The sequence below is a fragment of the Centrocercus urophasianus genome, unplaced genomic scaffold, assembly GCF_019232065.1.
Source record: "Centrocercus urophasianus isolate 14NV4802_14NV808 unplaced genomic scaffold, USGS_Curo_1.0 seq_63, whole genome shotgun sequence".
NCBI classification, from domain to species: domain Eukaryota; kingdom Metazoa; phylum Chordata; class Aves; order Galliformes; family Phasianidae; genus Centrocercus; species Centrocercus urophasianus.
Genome location: NW_024885233.1, coordinates 129,349 through 153,543, shown reverse-complemented (window position 1 = coordinate 153,543; position 24,195 = coordinate 129,349). Strand labels below are relative to the sequence as shown.

Here is a 24,195-nt window from a genome sequence, read left to right as displayed (position 1 = left end):
CGGTCGTCATGGTGACGCGCGGCCTACACTCAGGCCACCTTCCACTACCGGACGCTGCGGTGCGAACCCGAGGAGACGGTGCTGGATGACAGCCGAGCGCGGGGCAAGCCCATGGAGCTGATCGCCGGAAAGAAGTTCAAGCTGCCTGTGTGGGAGGCGATACTGCGCACCATGCGGCCCGGCGAGCGCGCCCGCTTCCGCTGCGAGTCCAAGGTGCGGCCGGAAGGGGCGGGGCGCCGGGGGCGGGGCTTAGCGGGGGGCGCCGTTTGGTCGACGGAGGCGTGTTCTGGTCAGTAGAGGGCGGGGCTTTGCTGTTTGTGGGCGTGGTTTGCCGCGGGGTTTGCTCATTAAGGGGCGTGGTTCGCTGAAGGGGGCGTTGCTTGGTGCTGAGCGGTGTGATTTCGCGCTGTTGGGGGCGTGGTTTGCGACGGGTGGGCGTGGTTTTTATCACGGGGGCGTGGCTTGATGCAGAGGGGCCGTGACCTCCACGTGGGCCTCCTCTTGGCCCCATGCCTGCCCCCTGAGCCCCCCTTGCCCTCAGCACGTGGTGCTGTACCCTCTGGTGGCCAAGAGCCTGCGCAACATCGCGGCGGGGAAGGACCCTCTGGAGGGGCAGCGGCACTGCTGCAGCATCGCCCAGCTGCACGAGCACTACTCGCTGGGCTACCCCGACCTGGACGAGCTGCAAAAGAACCCCCAGCCCCTCATCTTCGACATCGAGGTGCTCAAGGTGAGCGGGGTCCTGGGGTCACGGTGCCGATGGGCTGTGCCCCACCGCAGCCTTTGACCATGTGCGTGCAGGTGGAGGAGCCTGGCTCCTACCAGCAGGACCCCTGGGCCATGACGGATGAGGAGAAGCTGCAGGCCGTGCCCCTGATCCACCAGGAGGGCAATGAGCTGTACCGGCAGGGCAAGGTGCAGGAGGCAGCCACCAAGTACTACGACGCCATCGCCTGCCTCAAGAACCTGCAGATGAAGGTGGGCTCCCCACCCCTCGGGGTTTCGCCATCCTTTTGTCAGCGCTGGGGCTCACTCTGCCCTCCTGTTCCACAGGAGCAGCCCGGCTCTCCGGACTGGATTGAGCTGGACCAGAAGATCACCCCACTGCTATTGAACTACTGCCAGTGCAAGCTGCAGAGTGAGGAGTACTACGAGGTGCTGGACCACTGCTCCTCCATCCTCAACAAGTACGAGGGTAAGGAGCCGTGCCGGCTGCATGCAGTGCACCAGGGAGGCCCGCGTGCTCCCCAGCTGATGTTTCCTTCCCCACAGACAACGTCAAAGCCTACTTCAAGCGGGGCAAGGCTCACGCGGCCGTGTGGAATGTGGCCGAGGCGCAGGCTGACTTCGCCAAGGTGCTGGCACTGGACCCCTCACTGCGCCCTGTGGTCAGCAAGGAGCTGCGCAGCCTGGAGGTGCGCCTGCGCCAGAAGGATGCAGAGGACAAGATCCGCTTCAAGGGCATCTTCTCCCAGTAGAGCCCGCCATGCTCTCCGGGCCAATTCTGTTAGATATTCCACATGTGGAATGGTTTTCCATGTTTATTAATGTTTAATACAACGTTTATTGGAAGTCAGCGGAAGGCGCGTGGGATTTCGGCGCGGCGCAGAAGGCGCGGTGTTGAGTGCTGGGCCGTTGGCTGGCAACAGAAGCATGGATCTCCTCACTGAGCCCCAGACTGCGCCCCACGGCACAACGGTGGGGAACCCAGTGGAGGAAATGAGCCCAGGCCAACGCTCTTCCACGCTGCTTTTTATTCCCTGTTTGGTTTTTATCCTTTCTGTTGGGCCAAGCTGTGCTGCGTGGGTCTAGGGGAGCCCATTAATGACTGACTGCAAGAGCTCCAGTGCCAAGGCTGTACCCCATCCCTTCCCTTCCATGCCACATCCTGCACTGCCACTTCGCAAGGCTGCCGCTGCCAGCTTGCAGCTGCGTTTCCTCTGTACTGCACCACAACAGAGCTGTAAACTTTTTATCTGAACTACTGGTTTCCACTGCGTATATAAAGCCATGATCATGCTATACCGAGATAAACACAAGTAAAACTCATCATAGAAAGACATCTGGTCACGTAGAAAAAGTGCCGTTAGAGATAACCAAGTAAAACCGAAGGGCAAATAAGAGCAGTTGGGTGCTACCACCCTCCATTACACCTGTGGGGCCCTGGGCCAGCATCACCCTGAGGCTGTGGGAGTACAGAGCAGACAGGCAGCCCCAGCAGCTCTGCTTTACATCGCTTTATTTCACAATGAAACAAACAGAACAGAAGAACCTTGTTGTTTTTTTTTTAATCTCACCTTTTCCCTTGCCCCCACAACACTGAACAGAAATAAATACAAGGGTGCAGGGAGGAGGCTCAGTGCCTGCCCACCACCACTTACACCTGGGGCAGAGAAAGGTGAATGGGAGCCTGGGGGCAGCACCCCAAACCCCAGAACTGGCTGGGTGGCAGACCCTGCAGGGCACTGCCAGCAGGTATTGGGGCAGAAGGGTAGAGGCAGAGCTGGGGGGCAGCAGGCAGGACCCGGGGGGCTCAGCCCAGAGGGGATCTGTCCACCCCCCGGGGTGGCTCAGAGCAGTGTGGCTGTGCCCCACAGTTTCAGAGTGCAGCACCTTCCTCACTTTCAGCTCCAGCTCCATGTTGGAAAACAAAGGCAGTGTCCAGGAGTGGGCAAAATGGCAGGGGTTCACTCCTCACCCTCCAGCTTGAGGCTGACACTGCGGGGCTTGCCACGGGCAGGCAGGGGGCCCCCGTCCCGCTCTGCCTGGCTGGAGCCCCGTGAGCGCAGGAGCTGGCTCTGCTTGCGGAGGAAGTCGACGGGCGCCGGGCAGCCGTAGGTGCCTTTGCCCAGCACAGGCCGAGGGGGTCCTTTGGGTGAGTGCACTAGGGCAGCAGCCTCCAGCTGGGCCAGGTGGGCTACATAGCCCTCAGACAGGAACTGAGAGATGCAGGCACAGTGTGAGACCCCAGTGAGGGCAAGGCATCCCTCCAGCAGCCCCAGCCCTGCTGCCCCACCTGGCACTGGTTGTGGAACTTCTTGACAGCACGGCCCACAATGTAGATGTGTGCTGGTGCCAGCCCGAGGGAGCTGTAGACGGAGACGTCCTTGGTGGAGCCATAGCCAGCGACGATGGCTATCTCTGCCTGCACAAGGAGAGGAGCATGAGGGTGGAGACAGAGCCTCCCCACCACCCTGGGGTCAGCATCCCAGCCCCACCTCGGAGCGCAGGCTCTGCAGGAAGGCTGCTTTCTGGCGGAGGGGGTCATGGGTGAGTCCATCGCAGAAGGAGACAGCACCGTGGGGGAAGTTGTGCTGGGAGAGCCAGGCCACCACGCGATGCTTCTGCATGTCAGGGCGCCCCGTCACGTAGATGATCATGTAACCCGAGTCCTGCCAGTGCCTGGTACACCAGGGCACACATGATACATACTGTCACCAGAGTCCACGTGAAAAGTGGGTTGGAAGCCACCGTGCACCTCCCAAGCTAACTGAGCAGGTTCCAAAACTTTGGTCTGCAGACCAAACTGTGTCACGTCACAGCAGGACACCCTGAAATGGATCTGGTGCTCCCATGGGGTTGTCGCCGCACAAAGCTGGCTGTCCTTGTAAGAAGAGCACTTACCGTACAACATCAACAGCTCCCGCCCGCACTTTGGGGTCACTGCCCATGATGGAGACGCTGGCAGTGAAGGAACCATCGATGCTGAACACCACTGACTCAGTGCCCCGGGCCACCACTGTCAGGTACGCCTCCGCGTAGCTGTGGTCACCCCTGGGATGGAACAGCAGCGAGGCTCAGACTTGGCGCTGTCACCTCCCTCAGCCCACGGGAGGGGAGGTGGCTGAGGTGACCCCACTAGAAGCACATGGCCAACATCTCACCTGACCACCATGCGCACAGGGTAGATGCCAATGGCCAGGGCCTTGTCCTGAGGGATGGTGAAGGTTAGGCGTCCGCTGCCGCTCGTCACCTCCGTGCCGTAGTACAGCCACTTCCCTGACAGCGGCTGCGTCATGATGTAGATGTCCACCTGAGTAAAGGCAAAAATACCATAGTCCCAGTCTGAAAACCATCACTATCCTCTCCCACCATCCCACAAGGTCCTATGGAGTCCTGGTCCCTAAGCCCTTCCATTTAGGCACAGTTAACATGAGGACTGTCCCCTCCTCAGTGTCCCTGCCGTTCACCAGGGCCCCGGGAACGTCCCCACAGTACCTTCTCTCCCGTCAATGTCACCACATCCAGGGGGCCATACATGAAGCGCCCGCTGAGGACCTGCGCTTTGCCCTCACACACGATGACGTCGCTGGCCCGGTGGTTGGCTGTCACGTTCTGCAAGGACACACACATCTCAGCAACCAGAACAGCCCCCAGAAGTAGCACATGGGAGTCTACCAGGATGGGAGCAAACCCTCCTGGCTGCATCACCCCACAGCGCCTGGGGACAGCTCGAGCCCCATGCAGCCCTAGGGGTACCCATACCCGGATCTTCACTTGGGTGCGCTTGCGCTGCCACTTCTCCCGGGGGAACGCGGGGCTGTAGATGGAGCTCTCCTCACTCTCGGCCGGCTGCGGGCCCTCCTTCTCCATCACCTGGCCAGGGGACAACGCACAGCTCAGCCCTCACTGGCTGAGTGCGCTGCCCACCCTGCCATGCGTGCCCTACCTGGCGCAGGATGAAGGCCACCACATCGGAGGACTCCCAGTAGCTGGCGTGGAAGAGGTGAGGCAGGGTGATGGTGGGGAAGGCAGTCAGCGCATCAGGGCAGTACAGCGAGTAGTCGATGCGCTTCAGACCCCACCAGCGCTCCAGGACTGTGCAGAGAGCTCCAGTTAGTCCATCCCTGAGCCTTACCCCCCCAGCCTGGCCCCATTTCAGGGGCTTGAGCCACTCCAGCCCCTCTAGTGCCTATGGATGCTGGTGATGGCACTCACTCTTGACGACTTCGCTGGTGCTGGCAGGTGTAGGGGGGTCTCCTGGCTCGCTTCCCCTCCAGAAGCCCCCCCCAAAGCTGCCGGTGGGAGTGGGGGGAGCAGCCAGGTCCACCTCGGGCAGGAAGAGGGCAGAGTGCATCTGCAGAGCCTCCGCTGCAGACAGCACCGAGTCAGGCCATCCATAGCCCCCCACTGTGGGGATGCCAGCCCCCAAGACCACTCACCCAGCAGGGAGGAAGTGCCGTCGCCCAGGGGGTACTTCTGGTAGCGGGGCACATTGAGCGGTGGCACGGCATGGAAGGCTTTGGCCAGGAGGGGCTCCAGGCGGGAGGCGCAGGGGTCAGCAGCGTGGAAGAGGTTGTAGATCTGCTCACAGGCAGGACGCAGCTGGGCCACTGGGGCAAAGAAAGGGGTCAGGGCAGGGCGACGCGCAGTCAGGAAGGCTGAGGACACAGGGAGTCGAAAGCAGGACCCAGTGGGAGGAGAGGATGAGGAGAGAAAGCCAGGAGACCAGTGGCACAGAGGGGACGCTCAAGGCATGCGCCAACACTGAGATGTGTACAGCCACAGCATGAAAATCTCAAGCAGAGCTGTTTGGGGAGGACAAGGGCTTGAGCCCCACAGGGAGGTGTGGGGGCTCGCACCACAGCCGGTGGGGCTCCTCACCATCCAGAGCAGGCATGACGGTCTTGCGCAGCGCGAGCACCAGCCCCAGCGGGGAGCCGAAGAGGAAGAAGCCGGATACCTTAAAGTCAAGGCGGGTGCTGGTGCTCTCTGCCCCATCCTGTGCTGCAGCACTGTTCCGTGGTGCCTCTGCCTCCAGTGGGGCATCGCCAGGCTGTGGGCTGCAAGAGCAGAGCCAGCGGGCACAGGAATGACAGTGCTGCAGGGCGCCCGCCACAGCCCGTATAGCCCAGAGGAGCTGCTGGGAGCAGGGGAGCCCCGGCACGGCACTGCTGCATCTGTGCAATGCTTCCTCCAGGCACAGATGGGGAATTCATCGTTCACATAAAGCACAAAGTTTGTATGGAGGGTGCTGGCACTCCCCCAAGCACCTTGCTCTCACCTGCACGAGGAACCTGGATGTTGGCCGTCCCCTGGCTCGGGGCTGGCCTGGCCCAACCCCATTGCTGTGTCCGCTCCGTCAGCCAGCGGATCCCGGGTGCCACACAGTTCGGGGGAAATGGGCTCTGTGCTCTGTGGGTGGACAAGAAGAATCAGCAAGCAGCCAGATGCTGCCAAGATGGTCAGTAGCTTTAAAAAAGAGGCACCGACCAGGCTGCCACGGCGGCTGCTGCTCCGGCTGCCCCCAGCACCTGTCCGGCTTTGGCACAGCACGTCAAAGCCCAGGATGCCTCCCACACAGTCCCCGAGCAGCACTACCTGCAGACAGCAGAAAAATCATCCCAGTGGGAGCCAAGCCCCAGCCAGAATCCAGGGCAAAGCCTTCCTTAAGCCCCCCCGCCCCTCTCACCTGGCCACAGAAGCCGGTGCCCTCAGCAGAGTGCAGGAAGGCGGCATAGGCCTGGTTGGCACGGGTGATGACGTTGCCCACAGCATGCTGGTAGCTCCCTGAGGAGGTGGCCAGCAGCGGGAGGGCCGCCAGTGGGATGTGGTCTTGACTGCTGGACAGGCTGTCCCGGTCATGGCTGTAAGGGCTGAGCCTGGGGGAGACATGAGGACGGGTCAGCAGGGCTACCCCATGTCCCTAACCCATCCCGCGATGCTCACTTCTCTGTGAAACCCCTCTCTGAGCCCACCACCTCCCTCCTGGGGTGGCTTGAGTGGGGACAGCCCTCTCTCTCGCTCCTCACTTGGAGACCAATGCATAGGCAGCGGCACAGATGGGCGGGCAGGGCACCAGGCGCAATGCCACATGTCCCAGTGCCTCAGGGAAGTGGACACGGGTGACAGCATCGAAGGTGGCAGCCAACGTCTGCACGTCCGCCTGCTTGGAGCCCAGCTCTCCCCCTCCCTGGTCCAGGATGTTGCCACTGTGGAGTATGAGGAAGAGCACGTGGATCCGGCACGCCTGCATCGTGCTCTCGGCCGAGCCGCCCTGCAGGAGGAGAGCACTCCTGTCTGCACCCATGCCAGGGACACAGCCAGGGGCTACATGGGATGGGGTGAGCAGCTCACACACCTCAGAGAAGCTGGCTGCTGGCTGTTCTTTGCCATCTGCCCTGGAGGTGCTGTGTTCCTCCCCTGCAAGCACACATCAACGGTGAGCAAGCCAGGGTGTCCATGCAGGGGTCAGCCCCACCTTGGGATGCCCACCCTGGGCTTGAGTAGGCTGAACACATCCTGCTCACCCAGATTCTCATCCAGCTCTGCTGGCCGCTCCAGAGTGTCCAAGAAGTCATTGGAGCTCCACTTGGTCATCTCCTTGGCAAAGACCTCATCGCTGTCCGACAGATCCTCTGTGATGGCAGGGAGGGGGGCCATGGGTGAGCCAAGCACAGTCCATACCCCTGTGCCCCACTGAAACCCAACAGGGCAAATCTAGCACACTGCTGTGCTGTGGGGCTGTTCTGCCATACCGTGGGCATCAAAGAACTCTTCCTCAGAGCTGTTCTCGGAGTCACGAGCAATGTTCTGCATACGCCACTCAGACAGGCTCTGAGGAGACACACCACCTGCCAGAAGCACAGGGTCAGCACCGAAGGCAGCGAGCCCCTGCTCGTGCCCAACAGTGCTGCTCATGCACCCAGAGCCACCCAGAGCTTTGGGACATCCAAAGCCACGCTCTGGGGTAGGAAAGAAGGGTCCTGATGCACCTCTGCCAGAGAACAGCAGCAGCCACAGGACCCAGGGGTACCTAACTCCTCCCATTCTCACCTCCGTGCTGAGAAGAGTAGGAAGAACGCGAAGATGTGGACCACTGCTTGGCAAAGCTGTCATCAGGGGAGATGTCGGCAGTCCCTTGAGCCTCAGTGCCCTCTTGCCCGCTGGCACCTCCTGGCTCTGGCCGCCCCTCAGGGCTGGGCCCCGCAGTGGAGGGCTCCTCAGCCTCACCACACTTGGCCATTTTCTGTGCCAGCATCCGCGCCGTCTCCTCCTCCAGCTGCCGGATGTCCTCCATGGTCAGGTCAGTCCACTCATCCTGCCAGCACCAGGCCTGGCGGTGGGCACGCAGCATCACTTTACGCAAGCCTGAAGCAGGGGGAGTGAGTAAGGTATGGCCCCCAAAAACCCACCATCCCAGGGCTCGGGCTCACCGCCATCGCCCCACGCTCACCAACATCATGGATGAACTGCTCAATCTTGGACTGCATCCCCCAGTAGCGGAACTCCACCTTGCACAGCTTGTAGGCACACATCAGCGGCCCGCTGCTGGCTGCCTCCAGCCAGTTATCCCCCAGTGGGCCCCGGCCAGTCTTGGCTGAGCGGTAGAGTTTGGGGTCCTCCTCGGGTTTATACTCTCCAGGGGATATGGGGTCACGCACAATGTCGATGGTGTCTGGGGTAGAAGGAAAAAAGGGTGAGGGATAAGACTGGCAGCGCCCTGCGAATCATTTCCACACACCGTGTGCCCAAAGATGGGACATCTCTCTGTCCCCTTGAGCCTCTGGGGACTGGTCCTCACGCTGGGGCCAGACCCGCTGCCTCAAGAAGCAGCAGCAAGAGGTGGAGGCAGGAGTGGGGGTGGCCAGGCTAAGAGCCGGGCTGACACACATAGGCGCATTAGCGTGGGGATTTGGCAGCTGGAGAACGGCAGCGGTGACCCCAGGGGCACGGGGGGGTGTGCCGAGGACAAGGCCAAACAAGGCAGCTCAGAACTCTGCTCACTGGCTGCTGGTGATGGCAGTAGGGACAAAATTTGTCCCCTGCCTTGGCTGTGCCACCAGCGTCCCAGCCGGACATCCCCAGTGCTGCGAGAGCCAATGAGAGAAATAGGTCAGATGAATCATTTCCTCCGAGTGCCTATTTTAGGCCTCCATTTTAGGAGTAGAGCATGACGCGTTGCGCTCCAGCGCCCAAAACAACCGTGTCGACACTGCCAGGAATGGGAACAGGCAGCAACGGGGGACAAACACGTCCCTGTGGGGAACAGTCTGCTCCAGGACGGCTGGGAACGGGGAACAACACTCTGCAAAGCCCTGGGGGGGCAGGAGAAGCAGAAGACAAAATGGGGACATGATTCCCTAGCTCCCTGTCTCCAGCTGATCCACAGGACTGAGCAGGGAGCTCAGGGTATGGGCAGTTTCCCCTATAAGGATAACTTAACCTGTCCCTACAGCACAAGGTCAGCAGAGAAAGCCCCAGATCCTGCCTCATGCCCCTGCTGCACACACCCAAGATCCTCTGCCTCTTCTCAGCAGCGCTCAGGTTGAAGATATTGGTCTGCTGGCCAGCATCTGGCCGGTAGTACGTCTCAATTTCGATAGAGAACTTCTCCACAAAGGGACAGGTGTACCTATAGGAAGCACGGGGGTTAGGCTGAGCCCAGTGGGCAGCCCCCAGCCTACATTCCCATGGAATCCCACCTGGTGCGGGTGTAGGGGTACGCATTCCAGGACTCCTCCTCCACCTGCAGCGCAGCTTTGGGCAGCAGGGCCCGAAACCAGCTGGGGATGTGGGAGCCCACATGGTAGATCTTGTGGGTATACTGCCCGCTGCCACCGGGGCCATCGCTGTAGGGGCGGTTGGCCAGGATCTCCACCCCGCTGCCCTCACCGCTTGATTCCTCCCGGCTTTTCTTCTGCAGGGTGAGGATGGACTGAGCCCTGGCACCCCAGATCCTGTTGTCTTGCCGGCTCCAGGTCCCCCCCACCCCACCCCCCCCTGCACCCTTTCCTCAGCCCCAAATCCCTGCACCCCCACCTCAGCCCCACAGCTTTTCCCAAGAGCCCCACTTCAGTCAGCACTCTGAGAAACAGGCTCAGCCCCATGCCTCCACACTGCATTTTCACAACTCCATACTCCAGGCCCCCAGCCCCACACTCTCTTCACAGCCTAATACACAGCCCCACATTCCTGCACCCCACAGGCTCCACACTGCCCTCATATCTCTATACTCTTAACCCCCACCACCTCAGACCTCAAACCCCACAACATCTGACCCCCACCCTCAGCCCCACACCCCTGCACTCCCCCATACCCCTCAGCCCCAACCACCCCGAGACCTAGACTCCCCTACTCCCCCAGATTCCACACAGCTCCCAGGATCTCATACAAACCCCAAGCTCCATATTATCCACAAACAGTCCCTTCAGCTCTGAATTCTATGACCCCCTCTCAGCCCCATGCTCCCGTAGTTCCCAGGAGTCCATAAACCCCCTCCCCCCCCCGGGACCCCCACAACCCTCAGCCCCCAGCTCAGCTCTGACACTCACTTTCAGCCCCATCCTCCCACACTCCCCCAGACCCCATAGGACAACTCCAGACCCCAAAGAGTCCCCCAGATCATCACCAACCCCCAAGCTCCGCAGCGTCCCCCATATCCCTCAGCCTCGAACCCCCTGACCTCCACTCTCAGCCGCACGCTCCTGCACCCCCCTCCCCCCAGGCTCCACACGGTCCCCGGCCCCACACAAACACCACCCGACCCCCTCCCCAGGCCTTACGCGACCGCCTCGGGCCGCGGCTCAGGCTCCAGCCGCACCTGGATCATGTAGAGCTGCGCTACCTGGTACTCCTCCAGGCTCATGGGCAGCAGGATGTGGTACTCCTTGATCAGCATGGCGCCGGGTTTGGGGGAAGGGGCGAGGGGGCTCCGCGACCCGCCGCCGTTAACCCGGCCCCGGCCCGGCCCGCTTCGGCCGGGCCCTCCCCGCTGCCATAGCAACGCGCCCCCCGCCCGCTCGGCCGCGCGCTCGGCTCCCTTCGGTTCTTTCCGTAACCCTTCGGCTCCTTTCGGTTCCCTTCGGCTGCGCTCAGCCCCTTCCGAACCTGCGCCGCTCTGAGCCGGCCCCGAGCCTTGTGACGTCACGGCGTGGGGGGCGCCCGCTGACGTCAGGAGGTGGTACAGCGAGGGGGGGGGTGTGACATCAGAGGGGACGTCAGAGGCGGGGGGGCGGCGGACCGGGAAATTAAAACGGAGCGGTATATTCGGGGAAATTTGCGTTATTCCTTTTTTTTGGAAGGCGCATTTTCTTTAAGGGAGGGATGCAACACGTCTTTTATTTATAAAAGCTGGAAGGCTAGGAGAGGGAAGGGAGCCCCGGGGGTGGCCCCGCTCGGGGGGAGCCACCGGCGGGGCTCGGGGGGGGCGGGGGGCGGCTGTCACGTGCGGGCATTGCGCTCTGTCTCGGCCAAGCACTCCCGCACCAGCGCCCGCGCGTGGATGATCCCTGAAGGGGGGGGACGACATGAAGTAAGGCACCGAGGTCCGGGCTGGGGGGGAGGGGAGGTACACAGAGGGCCACCCCCCGGCTCTGTACCCCGCTTGAGTCGCTCCATGGCGCTCTTGCTACCGGCGTAGGTGGGCCGGATCTCCCTGCCCATCTCCTCGATGACAGACAGAAGGTCGCTGTAGGTGCTCTGCGAGCCCGGCGCGCCGGGCGGCTTCATTGCCTGACAGGGGAGGCACGGGGGGAGGGAAGACAGAGGAGAAAGGGGGGGGCTCAGCCTTGCCCCACACCGCCCTCCCCTCGTCTGCCCCTGCCCCGCGGCCTCACCTGCACATAACCCATGGAGGGCGGCCCGAAGTCGTTGAAGAGTGGGCGGAAGGCGGACGGCGAGGGGACGCTGGGAGCTGCGGGGAGCGACACCGGGTCCGGCCCTCCTTCAGGCCCCGTACTCCTCCTCAGGCCCTGTCACCCCCTCAAGCCCGGCTCTCCTCAGGCCCTGCGCCCCGCTCAGGCCGCCCACAGGCGCCGTCCTTTCCCTCCCTCAGCCCCTGACTCCCCGCGTCCCCTCCTCAGTCCCCGTCCCTCTCCTCCACGCCCTGCTCAGGTCCCGCCGCCCCCCTCGGGCCTCGTGCCTCTCCTTAAGTCCCCTTCTTTCCCCACCCCCGCTCTACCCCCGGTTCGCCGCCCCCCGGGGGCTCCTCTCACCGGCGGCCGTGGCGGCGGGCCCCGGGGCGGGGCTGGCGCTGGGGGCGGGCGCGATGGGTTTGTAGGACATCCCCGCACCGCTCCGAGCGGCAATCCGTCCCGAGCGTCGGCCGCCGTGTGGGGAAGACGGAAGCGAGCGGCCGAGCGGGGCGCCCCCCTCCCGCCTCCTAACTACTGATTGGCCGGGCGGCGCGGTCCGGCGGCGCTGATTGGTCGGCGGCCCGAAAGGAGCCGGTCTGCGCTCTCGGCGGGGCGCGCCGATGACGTCACGACCCGCACGCCGCCAATACGCAAACACGGCGCGCCGTGCTCTCGTCACCATGGAGACGCGCGGCGTCCTGCTCCCCCATTTGCCTCCCCCGGCCCCCCCGCCGCGAGGGCCTGAGGCTTCCCCCGGCACTCAATGGACGGGCACACGGCACCCGACGGCACAGAGCTTCATTAGGAACCGGCAAAGCTGCGAACCCACGACCCCAGGGGGCCACGATCAGGGCTCCCCCCCCCCCGGAGCGCAGGCCCGGGGAGACCTTCTCCCCTCCTCCTCCCGGTAAGGCACGGCGGCGGCTCCCGGCCCTTCAGCGCGACATCATCCGCACAAACTCTGCAAAGAACCACAGCATTAACCCCCAAATAAAGCTGGCAATGGGGGCTCACCCCCCCCCTCCCCCATCGTTGATGCCATCATCCCCCAAATAAAGCCGGGATCGGGAGGGGTCTCCCCCCCCTTCACCCTCACCCCCATTACCTTCAAAGTCCACCAGGCCGTCCCCGTTGAGATCCACATCCTTGAGGATCTCATCCACTTCACGGTAGTTGAGCTGCTGCCCCAGCAGCTTCCGCATGGCCTCCCGCAGCTCCGCCATGCTAATCTGCCCGTCCCCATTGGTGTCGAACTGCCCCGGGGGGACCCAGCATCACCACTGTGCTCCCAGCACTGTGTCCCCCCAGCCCTGCTGTCCACACCCCCTCACCTCGCGGAAGGCATCGCGCAGCTCCTTGATCCCGATCATGTCCGCCGTCTCCGCCAGCATCTTAGGGCCCATCAGCTCCACAAAGTCATCAAAATCCACTTTGCCGCCTGCTAGGGGAACAAGGGGGGAGGAAGGTCAGTGGGGGTGGTGCCACCATGCGGATGTGGGATTCCTCCCCCTGCCCCGGCACCTACTGATCTGCTGGGACAGCTCAATGAGCTCCATCTCGGTGGGCATGTAGCCCATGGTGCGCATGCACTCGCCCAGGTCCTTGTAGCTGATGTAGCCATCACGGTCCTTGTCAAACTCCTTGAAGGCTTGCTTCAGCTCTGGGGACAGAGCAGGGAGAACGGTGACACCCAGGGACAGCCCTGGGGGCACCCCACAGGTGGGGGCAGGACAAGAGGCGAGGTGGGGATGAAGGGAACAGGCACTCAGACAGGGACTGAGGGACAGGTGCTGAGACAGGGACCAGAATGGGAACTGCAGAGAACGGGTGCGAAGATGGGGACCAAGCAGGAACGGTGGCACACTGAGAACATGGGAGATGGAATAGGGAGCCAGTGGAACAGGTGTGAGATGGAGACTGGGATGGGGACTCAAGGAAATGAGTGTCAAGATGAGGACTCAGTGGGATGGGTGGCACAATGGGAACTAGGATGGGGACTGAATGGAATGGGTGCTGAGAGGGGGAAGGCTGGGATGGGGATTGATGGGAGTGGGCAGAGAGATGGGGACCAGAATGAAGACTAAGGGGAATGGGTGCTGAGATGGAGATTGGGATGGGGACCCAAGGAAACGGGTGTCAAGATGGGTACTGAGTGCGATAGGTGGCACAATGGGGATTGAGATGGGGATCCAGTAGAAGAGGTGCTGAGATGGGGACCAGGATGGGGAGCAAGGGGAATGGGTGGTGAGATGAAGATTGAGTGGGACAAGTTGCAAGATGGGGATACAGCAGAATAAAAGGCACAATGGGGACCAGGGTGGGGACGCAGTAGAAGAGGTGCCAAGATGGGGACTGGGATGGGGACTGAGAGGAACAGGTGGTGAGATGGGAACAAAGGGAAACATGTGGCAAGATGTGGACTGGAATAGGAATTAAGGGGAATAGGTATCAAGACAGGGACCAAGCAGGATAGATGGCACAATGGGGACTGGGATGGGGACCCAGGAGAATAGGTGCTGAGATAGGGATTGGGATGAGGACCAAGAGGAATGGGTGGTGAGATGAGGACTGAGGGGAATGTATGGAGAGATGGGGACTGGGATTGGAATGAAGGTGAAAGGATGGTGAGATAGAGGCCAGGATGGGGACTGACACTAGCAAGTGCTGTGATGGGGACTAAGATTAACAGGTAGAAAGACAGAAACAGGGATGGGAAGTGAGTGGAACAGGTGCTAAGATGGAGACCAGGACAGAAACTGAGAGGAACATGTGGAGAGACAGGGATCAAACAGGATGGGTGGCAAGATGGGAACTGGGATGGGGACCAAGGGGAATGGGTATGGGTGAGACCCTACACCAGAGCAGCATCCCTAGCCCCACAAGGACCCAGCCTAGGGACACATCCCTACACTTCACCTTCGATCTCCTCCGGCCGCAGCTCCCGGTCCTGGCAAAAAGAATGCAGGCTGGAGGACGGCTCCCTCCACACAGCCACCCCAAATCCACACCAGTGGGCAGCTGTGGGAGCAGTGACCCCAGAGGACTGGGATGCACCCCAGGGGGGTATAATGCTCACATACCAGCTGTGTGATGGCAATGCTCTGTCGGAGGAAGATGCACGCCGGCCCCACAAGCCCATGCAGCACTGAGTAGCTCTGCAGCGGTGGTGATTGCGCAGCCTCTGCCAGCTCCTCACCATCCTGGGGACCGGGGGGGCCGGAGCGCTGCTTCCCGTCCTGTAGGCAGAGCCGGAGGGCAGTAATAAGCCCAGCACAGCCCCCGAGCACCCCCCTGCACTTCAGCCTTACCTTGGAGAGCCTTCTCTCAGGGGTCTTGGTGCAGTTGCCCATGGCCAGGGGTGCCCAGGCATAACCGGTCCCCCCGGGGGGCCGCCTGGCGCAGTCCTGGGGGGCCGCCGCTCTGGCCCGGCCGCGCCAGGACGGGGTTTTTTTATAGTAACAGAGGCTGCGTGGGGATTTACGGTTTTTATGGAATATCTCGGGATATGCAGGGCGAGGCGGGGGGGGCTGCACGCTGCCCGCACACACACACATAATCCCCCGGATTATGCCCTGCTCGGCCACGCCGCTCCAGATGTGGGGGAGCCGCCCAGCTGTTCCCCTTGAGGGGGGACGGTGTTACTGCCCCACCCGTCACCCCCTCAAGTCCTCCCCATTCCCCCCAATTAGCTGCCCAGCCCCATTACCTGCCTGGAAGTGGGGGGCAGCTGGGGCTCCTCGGTGCTCCGCCGCCCCCCCCCCAGCACTCCGGTGCCCTCGGGGGTTGCGGCGGCCCCGTTTCACCCCCGGGGGGGCTCGGCAGGGGGAGGGCAGTGGGCTGCCGGGGACGCGGCGCTGGGTGCTGCGGATGAACAGGAACATGACGGCTCCTGCCCGGTGCTCAGGGCTCATTACCCTCCCTCCAGGCTCCGAATCCGATCCCCCAGTGCCGGGGTGAGATTGCAGCGGGGAAACCGGATCCGGCGGCCGGGATACACGAGCCGAGACATTGACACCGGACAACGAGACCGCGGGGGCCCGCAGTGGGAGCGCTGCGGGGCCCGGGGACGGGAGAACCGGGGTCCCACAGCCGGGGAGAGGGCTGCAGGGGTCCCCGAGCACGGAGCCGTGGCCTCGGAGCGCGGGGTTGGCCGCGGGAAAGCCGCAGCATCCACAGACCCCACAGCGCGGTGCAAACCCCACCACCGCCTCCGCGACCCCTGACCCACGGCCGGCTTCGGTGACGTCATCACAGCGCGCCGCGGCGCTCTCCGATGACGCCACATCCGAGCGACGCAGCCGGGGGCGCCTGAAGGTGGCGGCGGAGCGCCATGGCCGCCTGGCAGCTGAGGGCCCTGCGTCGTCTCCCCGCCGCCGCCGCCGGCTTCTCGGTAAGCGCTGGACCGACCGCTCAGCCTGGTTCCGAGCCCGGGGCCGCGCTGAGCTCCTCCCTTCCCCGCAGACAGCGCCGAAAAAGACGCAGTTCGGCTCTCTGAAGGATGAGGACCGTATCTTCACCAACCTCTACGGGCGGCACGAGTGGAGGTGGGCAGCGGGGACCGGGAGCGTGGGAGAGAAACATGGGCTGCGGGGGTTGCGGGTGCTCACAGCCGCCGTTCCGTGCCCGCAGGCTGCAGGGAGCGCTGCGGCGGGGCGACTGGTACAAGACGAAGGAGATCCTGCTGAAGGGCGTCGACTGGATCCTGGGTGAGATCAAAGCCTCGGGGCTGAGGGGCCGCGGGGGGGCCGGCTTCCCCACCGGCCTCAAGTGGAGCTTCATGAACAAGCCGCCTGATGGCAGGTAGGTGCTGAGGAGAAGGGGTGGGCAGGGCAAGGATGTGGAGGATGCAGAGAGGATGGGGCTGAGAGGCTGGGGTGATGCAGTGACAGGGACGCTTGGAGGGTCAGGGAGGGAAGGGGCTGAGGGCTGACAGGACTGCTTGGGAACAGGGACATGGGGAGCAGGGGACACAGCTTGGGAGATGGGAAAGGCGTGTCTAGGGACAAAGAGACACTGGGGACACAAGGTTGGGAGATGGAACAGCAGAGAGTGGGGACAGGGAGATCTGGGGACACAAGAGTAGGAATTACAGGGGACATCATATGACTAGGAGATGGGGCTGGGGTGATTGGGAACAAAGCGACATTGGGGTGCAGGGTGTACAGGCATAGATAGGGTGGGGGTACAGGCAAATTAGTGGCTAAGTAATAGGGGTGCTAAGAAGAGAGAGAAGTTGGAGGGGGCTGAGAGGGGATGGGATTACTTAGGGACACCAGGAACGTGGCGGGGGCAGGGATGGGGGAGTGGGGAGATGGAACAGAGGGAAAACCGGGAACATGGAGATATGGAGCTGGGAGATGGGACGGGGTGCTGACACTGACACCGCATCCTGTCAGACCCAAGTACCTGGTAGTGAATGCAGATGAGGGGGAACCAGGCACCTGCAAGGACCGTGAGATCATGCGGCACGACCCACACAAGCTGGTGGAGGGCTGCCTGGTGGCCGGCCGTGCCATGGGTGCTCGTGCCGCCTACATCTACATCCGCGGCGAGTTCTACAATGAGGCCTCCAATCTGCAGGTGGGTGCCACGGATGCGGTGGAACACACATGGGGACATCCCCTGCTGCTATCTACCTGTTGTCCCCTCCGCAGGTGGCCATCAGGGAAGCATACGAGGCTGGGCTTCTGGGGAAGAATGCCTGTGGTTCTGACTATGCCTTTGATGTCTTCGTGGTGAGGGGTGCTGGGGCGTACATCTGTGGCGAGGAGACAGCGCTCATCGAGTCCATTGAGGGCAAGCAGGGCAAGCCGCGCCTCAAGCCTCCCTTTCCTGCTGACGTGGGTACGTGCTGGAGCCCTTCTGCCCATCTCCACTCCACTAATTCCCTCCGGTACCACTCACAGCTCTGATTCCCTACAGGAGTCTTTGGCTGTCCCACCACGGTGGCCAATGTGGAGACGGTGGCTGTGGCCCCCACCATCTGCCGGCGTGGCGGTGCCTGGTTTGCTGGCTTTGGGCGTGAGCGCAACTCCGGGACAAAGCTTTTCAACATCTCCGGCCACGTCAACCACCCCTGCACAGTGGAGGAGGAGATGTCAGTGCCAATGAAGGAACTCATTGAGAAGCATGCTGGTAAGCACCACGCTCAAACCCAACGGGATGGTCCTGCCGGGCCTGGCTCAGTGTGTCCCCTCTTTTTTGGCAGGGGGTGTCCGTGGTGGCTGGGACAACCTGCTGGCTGTCATCCCGGGGGGGCTCCTCCACCCCATTGCTCCCAAAGTCGGTGTGTGAGACTGTGTTGATGGACTTTGATTCCCTGGTGCAGGCGCAGAGTGGGCTTGGCACGGCTGCCGTCATTGTCATGGATAAATCGGTACAGAGTGAGCCCTCCCCAGGCTGCCCCCTCCCTTGAATGAGTGTCCCCTGATTGTCCCCTTCCTCCTCAGACTGACATTGTCAAAGCGATCGCTCGTCTCATCGAGTTCTACAAGCACGAAAGCTGTGGGCAATGCACCCCGTGCCGGGAAGGTAAGCGTGGGGCTGTGCCACAGGGTCTGTCATTGCATCACAGGGCCTGTCACCGTGTCCCTGTCCCCACAGGTGTTGACTGGATGAACAAGGTGATGGCACGCTTCGTGCAGGGAGACGCACAGACAGCTGAGATTGATGCACTGTGGGAGATCAGCAAGCAGATTGAGGGGCACACTATCTGTGCGCTGGGTGATGGTGCCGCGTGGCCCGTGCAGGTGGGTGCAGGGCTTTGGGATGGCAGCGGGACCTCAGGGGCTTAGCTCTCAGCCTCACTGACTCTGCTTTGTTTGCTCAACCCAGGGCCTCATCCGCCACTTTCGGCCGGAACTGGAGGACAGGATGCGGCGCTTTGGAGAGGCCAAAGCACGAGCGGCCTCAGCATGAGGAGGTCGGGGTGGTGGCAGCAGTGGCACCACACTTTGCTGCTCCCAGTGGGTTCTAGCCCACTCTTGGAGCTCCTTAATAAACACTGCTGTAACTGAAGCGGCTTGAAACATGGCTTTTTACTAAAATCACAACGTGAAACATCGACCATGGGTGCAATGGCACAGAGAAGGGGACAGTGGTGAAACCATGCCACCCTCCACCCCAAAACCTTCCAGCCCCAAACCCCTCACCCTCAGAGCCTTGGCTCCTTCAATATGCAGCTCAAGCCCTTTTTTGGGGAGCAGTGATGCCATGGCCAGGCACGTGGGTCTTTCTGCAGTACAAGTTGGGTGCCAGCAGCTCCAGCGTCAGCTCAGTGATGATGGCTGTCAGCCCCCAGATGCGGTGGGGGCCATTGAGGAAGACAGGGAGGGTGTAGCCGTAGCGACCCGCAGTGCGGAAATGGGTGTAGCCCTGGTTCTCTTCCTGCAGGAGGTGCTCCAGAGGCAGTGTGAAGACCTCTGCCACCTTGCAGAAGCCGGAAGAGAGTTGGGGGACGCACGTGGGTCACAGCAGGGAAGGGCACAAAGGGTTGGGGGTCACCCACCTCGTCAGGGTTTGGGGACAGTGTCAGGTCCTCCAGGGGTCCCAGGTTGGCCACCACAGGGACCACAAGCATCCCGTGCTGGCAGGGAGCATGTGGCAGAAAGACAGGGTGACAAATGCCACTGTGCTGCAGCCACCTCGCTTCCCCATCCCCACATGTCCTATCCCAAACCATTAGCCTCTGCCTACCACGTCCCTGCTGCCCTATCCCCAGCCACCCCACGCCCATCCATGTGTCTCCACTGCCCTGCTGACCCCATCCTGTCACCCTGTTCCCCAGCCCCACCCTCCCTTAGCCCCAGTGCTCCTGTCCCCAGACACTCCATCCCTGTATTCCCACCAATTTTACCGATCTCACCACGTCTCCACTGTGTCTCCAGCGTCCCTTTCACCTTGGCCCCAGTCACTTCTGTTCCATTTCCCAGCCACACGGTGTCCCCAGTGCCCCCAATTACACTTTCTTCCCAATTACCCCACCCCATCTCCCAGTCCTGTGTCTCCCGATCCCCACGGCCCTATCACATCCCCAGAAGTGCTTGTAACCCCACCACACCACCTGTGTCCCCGTGCTGTTCCTGATGTCACCCTGTTGACAGTGATAGACATGGGGACTGTTGCTCTTCTCAACTTACCATTGCCAGCCCCGAGCTCAACATCAAAACGCTCTCTAGCACAGACACGTCCCATGTGCCCGTTCCGTCCCCACGTTCCTTTGCCATCTCTGTATTTTTCCGAATATTCCCCACACTGTCCTCATGTCCCAGCGTTGTCCTCATCACCATTCTGTCCCCACATCGCCATTCAGTCCACAATGCCCTTCTGTATATTATGCCACCATTCTGTACCCGACGTCCCCATGCTCCATTGCAGTTCCCACGTCCCCAGTTTATCCCCACATCCCCATTCTGTCCTCGGTGTCCCTGCACTGACCCTGTCCCCATTCTGCCCCTGTGCACTGTCCCCACCCTTCGTTCTGTCCACGCCCCCATGTCCCTGTGCTGTCTCCACGTCCCTGTTTTGTGCCATGTCCCCGTTCTGTCCCCATGTCTCTGCGCTATCCCCAAGGTCCCGGTGCCGTCCCTCTGTCCCCGTGCCCTTTGATCCCCATTCTGTCCCCCTTTGTGTCCCCGCTCCGTACCCTGTCGGGCAGCTCTCGCAGCCGGCCCCAGACTCTCTCCTCCCGCAGGTTCAGCCCCAGCTCCTCCCGCGCCTCTCGCAGCGCGGTGCCCTCCGCTCCGCCGTCCGCCGCCTCCCGTTTCCCCCCGGGGAAGCTGCAACGGGTGGGGGAGGGGGGGGCGGCGCTGCGGCAGGGCCGGTAGGGGGGACCCCCACTCCACGACCCCGCCCCTCCAAGTCCCCCCTCACTACCTCACATCGCCGCCGTAGGGCCCGCGCAGACGGCTGCAGCGCAGCGTATAGAGCAGCGCGGGGCGGCCCCGCACGGAGCACAGCGGCACCAGCACGGCCGCCCCGGCCTCCGCGCCTCCCCCCCGCCGCCCCTTCCGCCAGCAGCCGCCGGCACCGCCGCTCCGTGCCCCCGCACAGCGTCACGCGGTGCGTAACTCCCCGCACCCAGCTGCCCACCCGCATGGCTGCGCCGCTCCGGGGTGGAGGGAAGGAAGGAGGGACCGCCCCCCCCCGGGCCTGCAGCGCTCCCAGCGGCTGTGTGACGTGATTATGGGGCGTGCGGTGCCCCAGATAGGCGAGCAAGGCGGTGACGAAGTGTACAGCCTCACAACTGGGCGTGCAGCAACTCCCCCTGGGTACACAATCCCATAGCCAGGCGTGCAGCCCGCACACCGGGGGCGTAACACTGCCGGCAGGGGTGCAACCCTGGCACTGGGTGTGCAGCTTGATCTGTGGAACTATACCTCCCCTGCAAGGTGTGCAACCCCACGAGCAAGGTGTAATATGCTGCTGCTGGATGTATAATTGGGACAAGAGGACTGCAGCAACCCTGCTGGGCACGCAGCCCTACCAACAACCCTAACGTGTGCCTGAACACATTAGGATTGTTGGTACACTCCTGAACACTCCTGCCCCACAACCTTGGCACAGTGTGTACAAGCCTCCTTGGAATGCTGGAGATCAGGGCAGGGTAGAGCAGGGCAGGGCAGAGCAAGGCAGGGCAGGGTCGTCCCCCCCCAAGAAAGCCCACAGCCCCACAATAGACACTCTCACACAGATATTTTCATCGCTCAAAATTAAATGATTAAAAAAAAAAAAAAAAAAAAGTATAGAAATCACCACTCTCTCATAATTCCTTCTCAGTAGAGACTAGCATGGGTTTACGGCTCCACTCCCACCTTCAGCGGAACCTCCTCTCATCCCACACATATCGCTTTCCTGCGGGCACCTTGCGGAAAAACAGGCTGTTCCCTCGGCTCATGTTGCCCTGCAACAGAACGAGTATCAGCCTGGGGGTCATTCAGGGCTGCCCTTAGCCCTGTAGCAGCCCCATAGCATTGTGGTGCTTACTTCCTTGTGCAGCTGGCTCCAGCAGTCCAGCCAGGAGGAGTAGGTGGGTGCATAGGGGAGCAGGCCCCCAGCTAGCCTGATAAGGAGAGCACTGTGTTATTTCCACCCAGGGGCGATGTAGGACCCATCATTCCCCGGCTCTGCACAGGGCTGAGCTCCATCTGTAACACTGCTGAGGTTTCAGCTCCCACCCCGCACCTCCCCAAGGATGCGCCTGCTCAGCCCTGGGGGTGTGGAAACCATTCTTGCCCTTTGGGAGCTTCCTTTGGGAACACCTCACATGGATCACAAGCACACATGGCAAGTGTGGGAGACGAGGGAGGTGGTGGTGGCAGTGCGCTCACCCGCAGTTATTGACAGCCATCAGGTTGGAGACCAGCACGAAGGGGTACGTCAGCATGCTGGCAAAGAACTGCAAGGCAGAGCAGGGCTGCTCAGTGGAAAACACCACGAGCGTGCCAACACGTACCTGCGGGTTGTACTCACCCCGGTGACTGCCTGCGAATAGCTCTTCATCTCTGTCATAGAGACCTGGGGGGAGGAAGGCACTGTGAGTCCCACCCGAAGCAGGGACCTGAGCATCCCCTGAGGCACAGAGCCCATACCCCGTTCTCCAGCGCATATGTGTTGATGAGGTAGGCCAGCATATTGCAGAGCCAGAGTGAGAGGATGTCTCCGAGGAGCCGAGGAACAAGGCCGCTGGAAGGGAAGAGGCAGAGAGTTTAGGAACAGGAAACAGCAGATCTTCACTCAATGGAAGAGCTCACAGCCTCAGGAATGTGGATACTCAGGAAATAATGAGTGGCTCAAGCACGGTTTTATGGTTCCCCAGGCACCAAACAACAGCCACACAACAGATTACACAAGGAAGGTGTGGGTGCCCCATCTCTACAGGTGCCCAAGGCCAGCCTGGATGGGTCCCTGGGCAGCATGATCTGCTGGGGGGCTTTGTGGCCCCTTTCAACCCAACCATTCAGTGGTTCTATGAACATGGGGCAGGCACTGTGATTACAAGCCATTAGCTTGCCCAAGGAGTACATCTTTTTGGTCCCACGTACCAAAATGAAAGCAGAGCACTATGAAGAATGGTGAGCAAGAAAATGGGAAAACAAAGCAAGAAGCAATGCCCAAGGTCTGTGGGTTTAGTGGAAAGACCCCCACCACCCCCAGCACACAGCACTCACGCGAAGAACCCCAGGATGCCTTCTTCTCGGTAAATCGTGGTGAAGGCGCTTAGTGTTCCGCTGTGCCAGGAAGAAAAGGAGAGGGCACTGGTCACACCAAGCAGGGTCACAGGGACATGGCACCCTGTGGCTGCCCCCGTACCTGTACTTGGTCTCCCTGCCAATGAACTGCACCATGCATCGCAGGGTGATCACTGTGGGCAGAGCTGAGATCAGCGTGGCACAGTGGGATGGCACTGAGGCTGCCACCATGATGCCCACGGAGCCACAGTGGTGGTTACAGTCAACTGCAGGGGTACGTACCATGGAAGGGGTGGGTGATGAGGGTGGCAGCAGAGCGAGCCACCATCTCTCGGGAAGTCTGGAGGAGAGAAGAGCTGTCAGAGGCAGGGAAAGAGGGCAGGGGGGAACTTTGCAGCACCCTCCTTCCTCTCACCTCCTTCAGCACCTGTTCCAGAGAGGACACAGGCTCCTTCTTGCTGGCTCCTAGCTGGAGAGAGACAAAAGCATGAGGAAAGCCCTTGAAACACAAACCTCATCCTAAAAGCCCTCACGTACCTCAGCCTTCTCAGCCTCCTGGTACCACTGTGGAGAGAAGCACACGGTCAGGAGTGACCCACCAGCAGCTGCAAACGAAGGCACACAGGGGGCACAGTACCTGCAGCACTTTGCCATGCACCACGGTGCCAATGGCGCTGGAGCAGAGACGGGGGGCGAGGCCCTTGAAAAGCCCCGCTCTGCCATCCACTTTCACGATATGTTTGGCTGAAGGAGAGACGGGCAGCGTCAGAGCCCCACCGTGTGCCCACAGCACCCGGACGAGGCTGCACTGTGGAACTCACCATAGGCAAAGAGGCCTGGAAGTTGGTAGACCTGGCGGCCGAAGATGTTTCTGCCCAGGGTGGGCGGCAGTGGTTCGTATCCCACCTGCGGCGTGAGAGCACGGACGGTCCCCACGGCCCCCTCGGGCCCACTCTCTGTGCCATTCCCTCAAGTTCCCCGTACCGCTGCGCTATGCCACAGCCGAGCACCGCCGCCCCGGCACCCTGCACCGCCCACCCGGCACCTTACCTGCACCAGCACCTTCACGTACATGAGAGGCTGCGAGAGCACAGTCAGCCCCGAGCCCAGAAGCACCTGCGAAGCCTCGTCCGCCATGCTGCCGCCCCGGCGCCACGGCCCAAAGGACACCTCCACCGCTTCCGCTTCCGCCTTGCAGCGACTTCCGGCGCTCTCTCAGTCCACTTCCGGTCTGGTCGCCACGGCAACGAGGCCTGCACCACCCTTGTGGCTTGAGATGCGGCGTCGATGCCTGCGGGCTCGAGCTGTCGCCATGGCGACGGGGCCTGAAGTGACACCATGGCAGCTGGCCCTCGAGAGCCCTTCTCCCCTCTCTCCTCCCGTGGGACACGGTGCGACACAAACACGGCACTGCCACAACAAAGCTGCCT

General features: G+C 61.9%; 7 protein-coding genes across 10 annotated transcripts; 2 read left to right on the top strand and 5 right to left on the bottom strand.

The window, feature by feature from the left end:
- Positions 1-23: 23 nt before the first annotated feature.
- On the top strand, positions 24-2,060 carry LOC122170097 (aryl hydrocarbon receptor interacting protein). 3 transcript variants are annotated; one of them, XM_042836722.1, is made up of 5 exons: positions 24-213; positions 542-730; positions 802-978; positions 1,054-1,195; positions 1,273-2,060. In XM_042836722.1, the coding sequence occupies exons 1-5, from the start codon at positions 112-114 to the stop codon at positions 1,476-1,478; spliced, it is 816 nt and encodes a 271-aa protein (XP_042692656.1). In that variant the 5' UTR covers positions 24-111; the 3' UTR covers positions 1,479-2,060. The 3 variants fall into 3 exon arrangements, with proteins under 3 accessions (XP_042692656.1, XP_042692658.1, XP_042692655.1); XM_042836724.1 differs by having other exon boundaries at positions 1,054-1,187; positions 1,273-1,447; XM_042836721.1 differs by having other exon boundaries at positions 121-213; positions 542-721.
- A 159-nt stretch (positions 2,061-2,219) lies between these two features.
- Positions 2,220-10,670, bottom strand: PITPNM1 (phosphatidylinositol transfer protein membrane associated 1). Of its 2 annotated transcripts, XM_042836716.1 has the most exons (23): positions 10,544-10,670; positions 9,426-9,640; positions 9,234-9,355; positions 8,177-8,398; positions 7,777-8,091; positions 7,479-7,574; positions 7,251-7,358; positions 7,082-7,143; positions 6,753-6,997; positions 6,413-6,602; positions 6,214-6,321; positions 6,005-6,135; positions 5,605-5,783; positions 5,163-5,333; positions 4,939-5,091; positions 4,670-4,818; positions 4,486-4,596; positions 4,219-4,335; positions 3,885-4,033; positions 3,625-3,774; positions 3,219-3,402; positions 3,017-3,145; positions 2,221-2,939 (listed from the first exon to the last, which is right to left on the bottom strand). In XM_042836716.1, exons 1-23 carry the CDS (start codon positions 10,619-10,621, stop codon positions 2,688-2,690), a joined length of 3,636 nt encoding a protein of 1,211 aa, XP_042692650.1. In that variant the 5' UTR covers positions 10,622-10,670; the 3' UTR covers positions 2,221-2,687. The 2 variants fall into 2 exon arrangements, with proteins under 2 accessions (XP_042692651.1, XP_042692650.1); XM_042836717.1 differs by lacking the exon at positions 9,234-9,355 and having other exon boundaries at positions 2,220-2,939; positions 10,544-10,632.
- A 470-nt stretch (positions 10,671-11,140) lies between these two features.
- On the bottom strand, positions 11,141-12,041 carry CDK2AP2 (cyclin dependent kinase 2 associated protein 2). Its single transcript, XM_042836726.1, has 4 exons — positions 11,937-12,041; positions 11,559-11,635; positions 11,322-11,454; positions 11,141-11,231 (listed from the first exon to the last, which is right to left on the bottom strand). The coding sequence occupies exons 1-4, from the start codon at positions 12,004-12,006 to the stop codon at positions 11,164-11,166; spliced, it is 348 nt and encodes a 115-aa protein (XP_042692660.1). The 5' UTR covers positions 12,007-12,041; the 3' UTR covers positions 11,141-11,163.
- A 318-nt stretch (positions 12,042-12,359) lies between these two features.
- On the bottom strand, positions 12,360-15,782 carry CABP2 (calcium binding protein 2). The gene is given in 8 exon segments (XM_042836720.1): positions 12,360-12,537; positions 12,682-12,829; positions 12,908-13,014; positions 13,102-13,236; positions 14,493-14,523; positions 14,657-14,812; positions 15,283-15,336; positions 15,338-15,782. Coding segments are annotated over 8 exon segments (807 nt in total). The 5' UTR covers positions 15,488-15,782; the 3' UTR covers positions 12,360-12,511.
- A 93-nt stretch (positions 15,783-15,875) lies between these two features.
- NDUFV1 (NADH:ubiquinone oxidoreductase core subunit V1) lies at positions 15,876-18,593 on the top strand. Its single transcript, XM_042836718.1, is given in 11 exon segments — positions 15,876-15,966; positions 16,038-16,120; positions 16,206-16,376; positions 16,973-17,156; positions 17,231-17,420; positions 17,499-17,711; positions 17,785-17,828; positions 17,830-17,952; positions 18,026-18,107; positions 18,180-18,325; positions 18,411-18,593. Coding segments are annotated over 11 exon segments (1,380 nt in total). The 5' UTR covers positions 15,876-15,906; the 3' UTR covers positions 18,495-18,593.
- A 5-nt stretch (positions 18,594-18,598) lies between these two features.
- On the bottom strand, positions 18,599-20,672 carry NUDT8 (nudix hydrolase 8). The gene is given in 5 exon segments (XM_042836725.1): positions 18,599-19,004; positions 19,084-19,161; positions 20,221-20,353; positions 20,451-20,572; positions 20,574-20,672. Coding segments are annotated over 5 exon segments (678 nt in total). The 3' UTR covers positions 18,599-18,758.
- Positions 20,673-21,270: 598 nt separating this feature from the next.
- Positions 21,271-23,948, bottom strand: MTCH2 (mitochondrial carrier 2). Its single transcript, XM_042836719.1, has 13 exons — positions 23,816-23,948; positions 23,587-23,671; positions 23,403-23,509; positions 23,303-23,329; positions 23,181-23,234; positions 23,048-23,105; positions 22,887-22,938; positions 22,745-22,804; positions 22,166-22,259; positions 22,047-22,091; positions 21,905-21,972; positions 21,561-21,636; positions 21,271-21,477 (listed from the first exon to the last, which is right to left on the bottom strand). The coding sequence occupies exons 1-13, from the start codon at positions 23,900-23,902 to the stop codon at positions 21,391-21,393; spliced, it is 900 nt and encodes a 299-aa protein (XP_042692653.1). The 5' UTR covers positions 23,903-23,948; the 3' UTR covers positions 21,271-21,390.
- Positions 23,949-24,195: the final 247 nt, after the last annotated feature.

What these genes read in the sequence shown, in the direction of transcription:
- LOC122170097 (XM_042836722.1), top strand. Translation starts at nt 112, where the DNA reads ATGGAGCTGATCGCCGGAAAGAAGTTCAAGCTGCCTGTGTGGGAGGCG. An exon ending in GCTTCCGCTGCGAGTCCAAG is followed by an intron (nt 214 to 541) that starts GTGCGGCCGGAA and finishes CCTTGCCCTCAG; the next exon opens with CACGTGGTGCTGTACCCTCT. An exon ending in TCGACATCGAGGTGCTCAAG is followed by an intron (nt 731 to 801) that starts GTGAGCGGGGTC and finishes ATGTGCGTGCAG; the next exon opens with GTGGAGGAGCCTGGCTCCTA.
- PITPNM1 (XM_042836716.1), bottom strand. Translation starts at nt 10,621, where the DNA reads ATGCTGATCAAGGAGTACCACATCCTGCTGCCCATGAGCCTGGAGGAG. An exon ending in AGAGCTGGATGAGAATCTGG is followed by an intron (nt 7,144 to 7,250) that starts GTGAGCAGGATG and finishes GTGTGCTTGCAG; the next exon opens with GGGAGGAACACAGCACCTCC. An exon ending in CGTCATGCCTGCTCTGGATG is followed by an intron (nt 5,334 to 5,604) that starts GTGAGGAGCCCC and finishes TCTTTGCCCCAG; the next exon opens with TGGCCCAGCTGCGTCCTGCC.
- CDK2AP2 (XM_042836726.1), bottom strand. Translation starts at nt 12,006, where the DNA reads ATGTCCTACAAACCCATCGCGCCCGCCCCCAGCGCCAGCCCCGCCCCG. An exon ending in CCTCCATGGGTTATGTGCAG is followed by an intron (nt 11,455 to 11,558) that starts GTGAGGCCGCGG and finishes CTCCCCTGTCAG; the next exon opens with GCAATGAAGCCGCCCGGCGC. An exon ending in CATGGAGCGACTCAAGCGGG is followed by an intron (nt 11,232 to 11,321) that starts GTACAGAGCCGG and finishes CCCCCCCTTCAG; the next exon opens with GGATCATCCACGCGCGGGCG.
- MTCH2 (XM_042836719.1), bottom strand. Translation starts at nt 23,902, where the DNA reads ATGGCGGACGAGGCTTCGCAGGTGCTTCTGGGCTCGGGGCTGACTGTG. An exon ending in ACGTGAAGGTGCTGGTGCAG is followed by an intron (nt 23,672 to 23,815) that starts GTAAGGTGCCGG and finishes CTCACGCCGCAG; the next exon opens with GTGGGATACGAACCACTGCC. An exon ending in ATTCGCAGGCAGTCACCGGG is followed by an intron (nt 21,973 to 22,046) that starts GTGAGTACAACC and finishes TCTGCCTTGCAG; the next exon opens with TTCTTTGCCAGCATGCTGAC.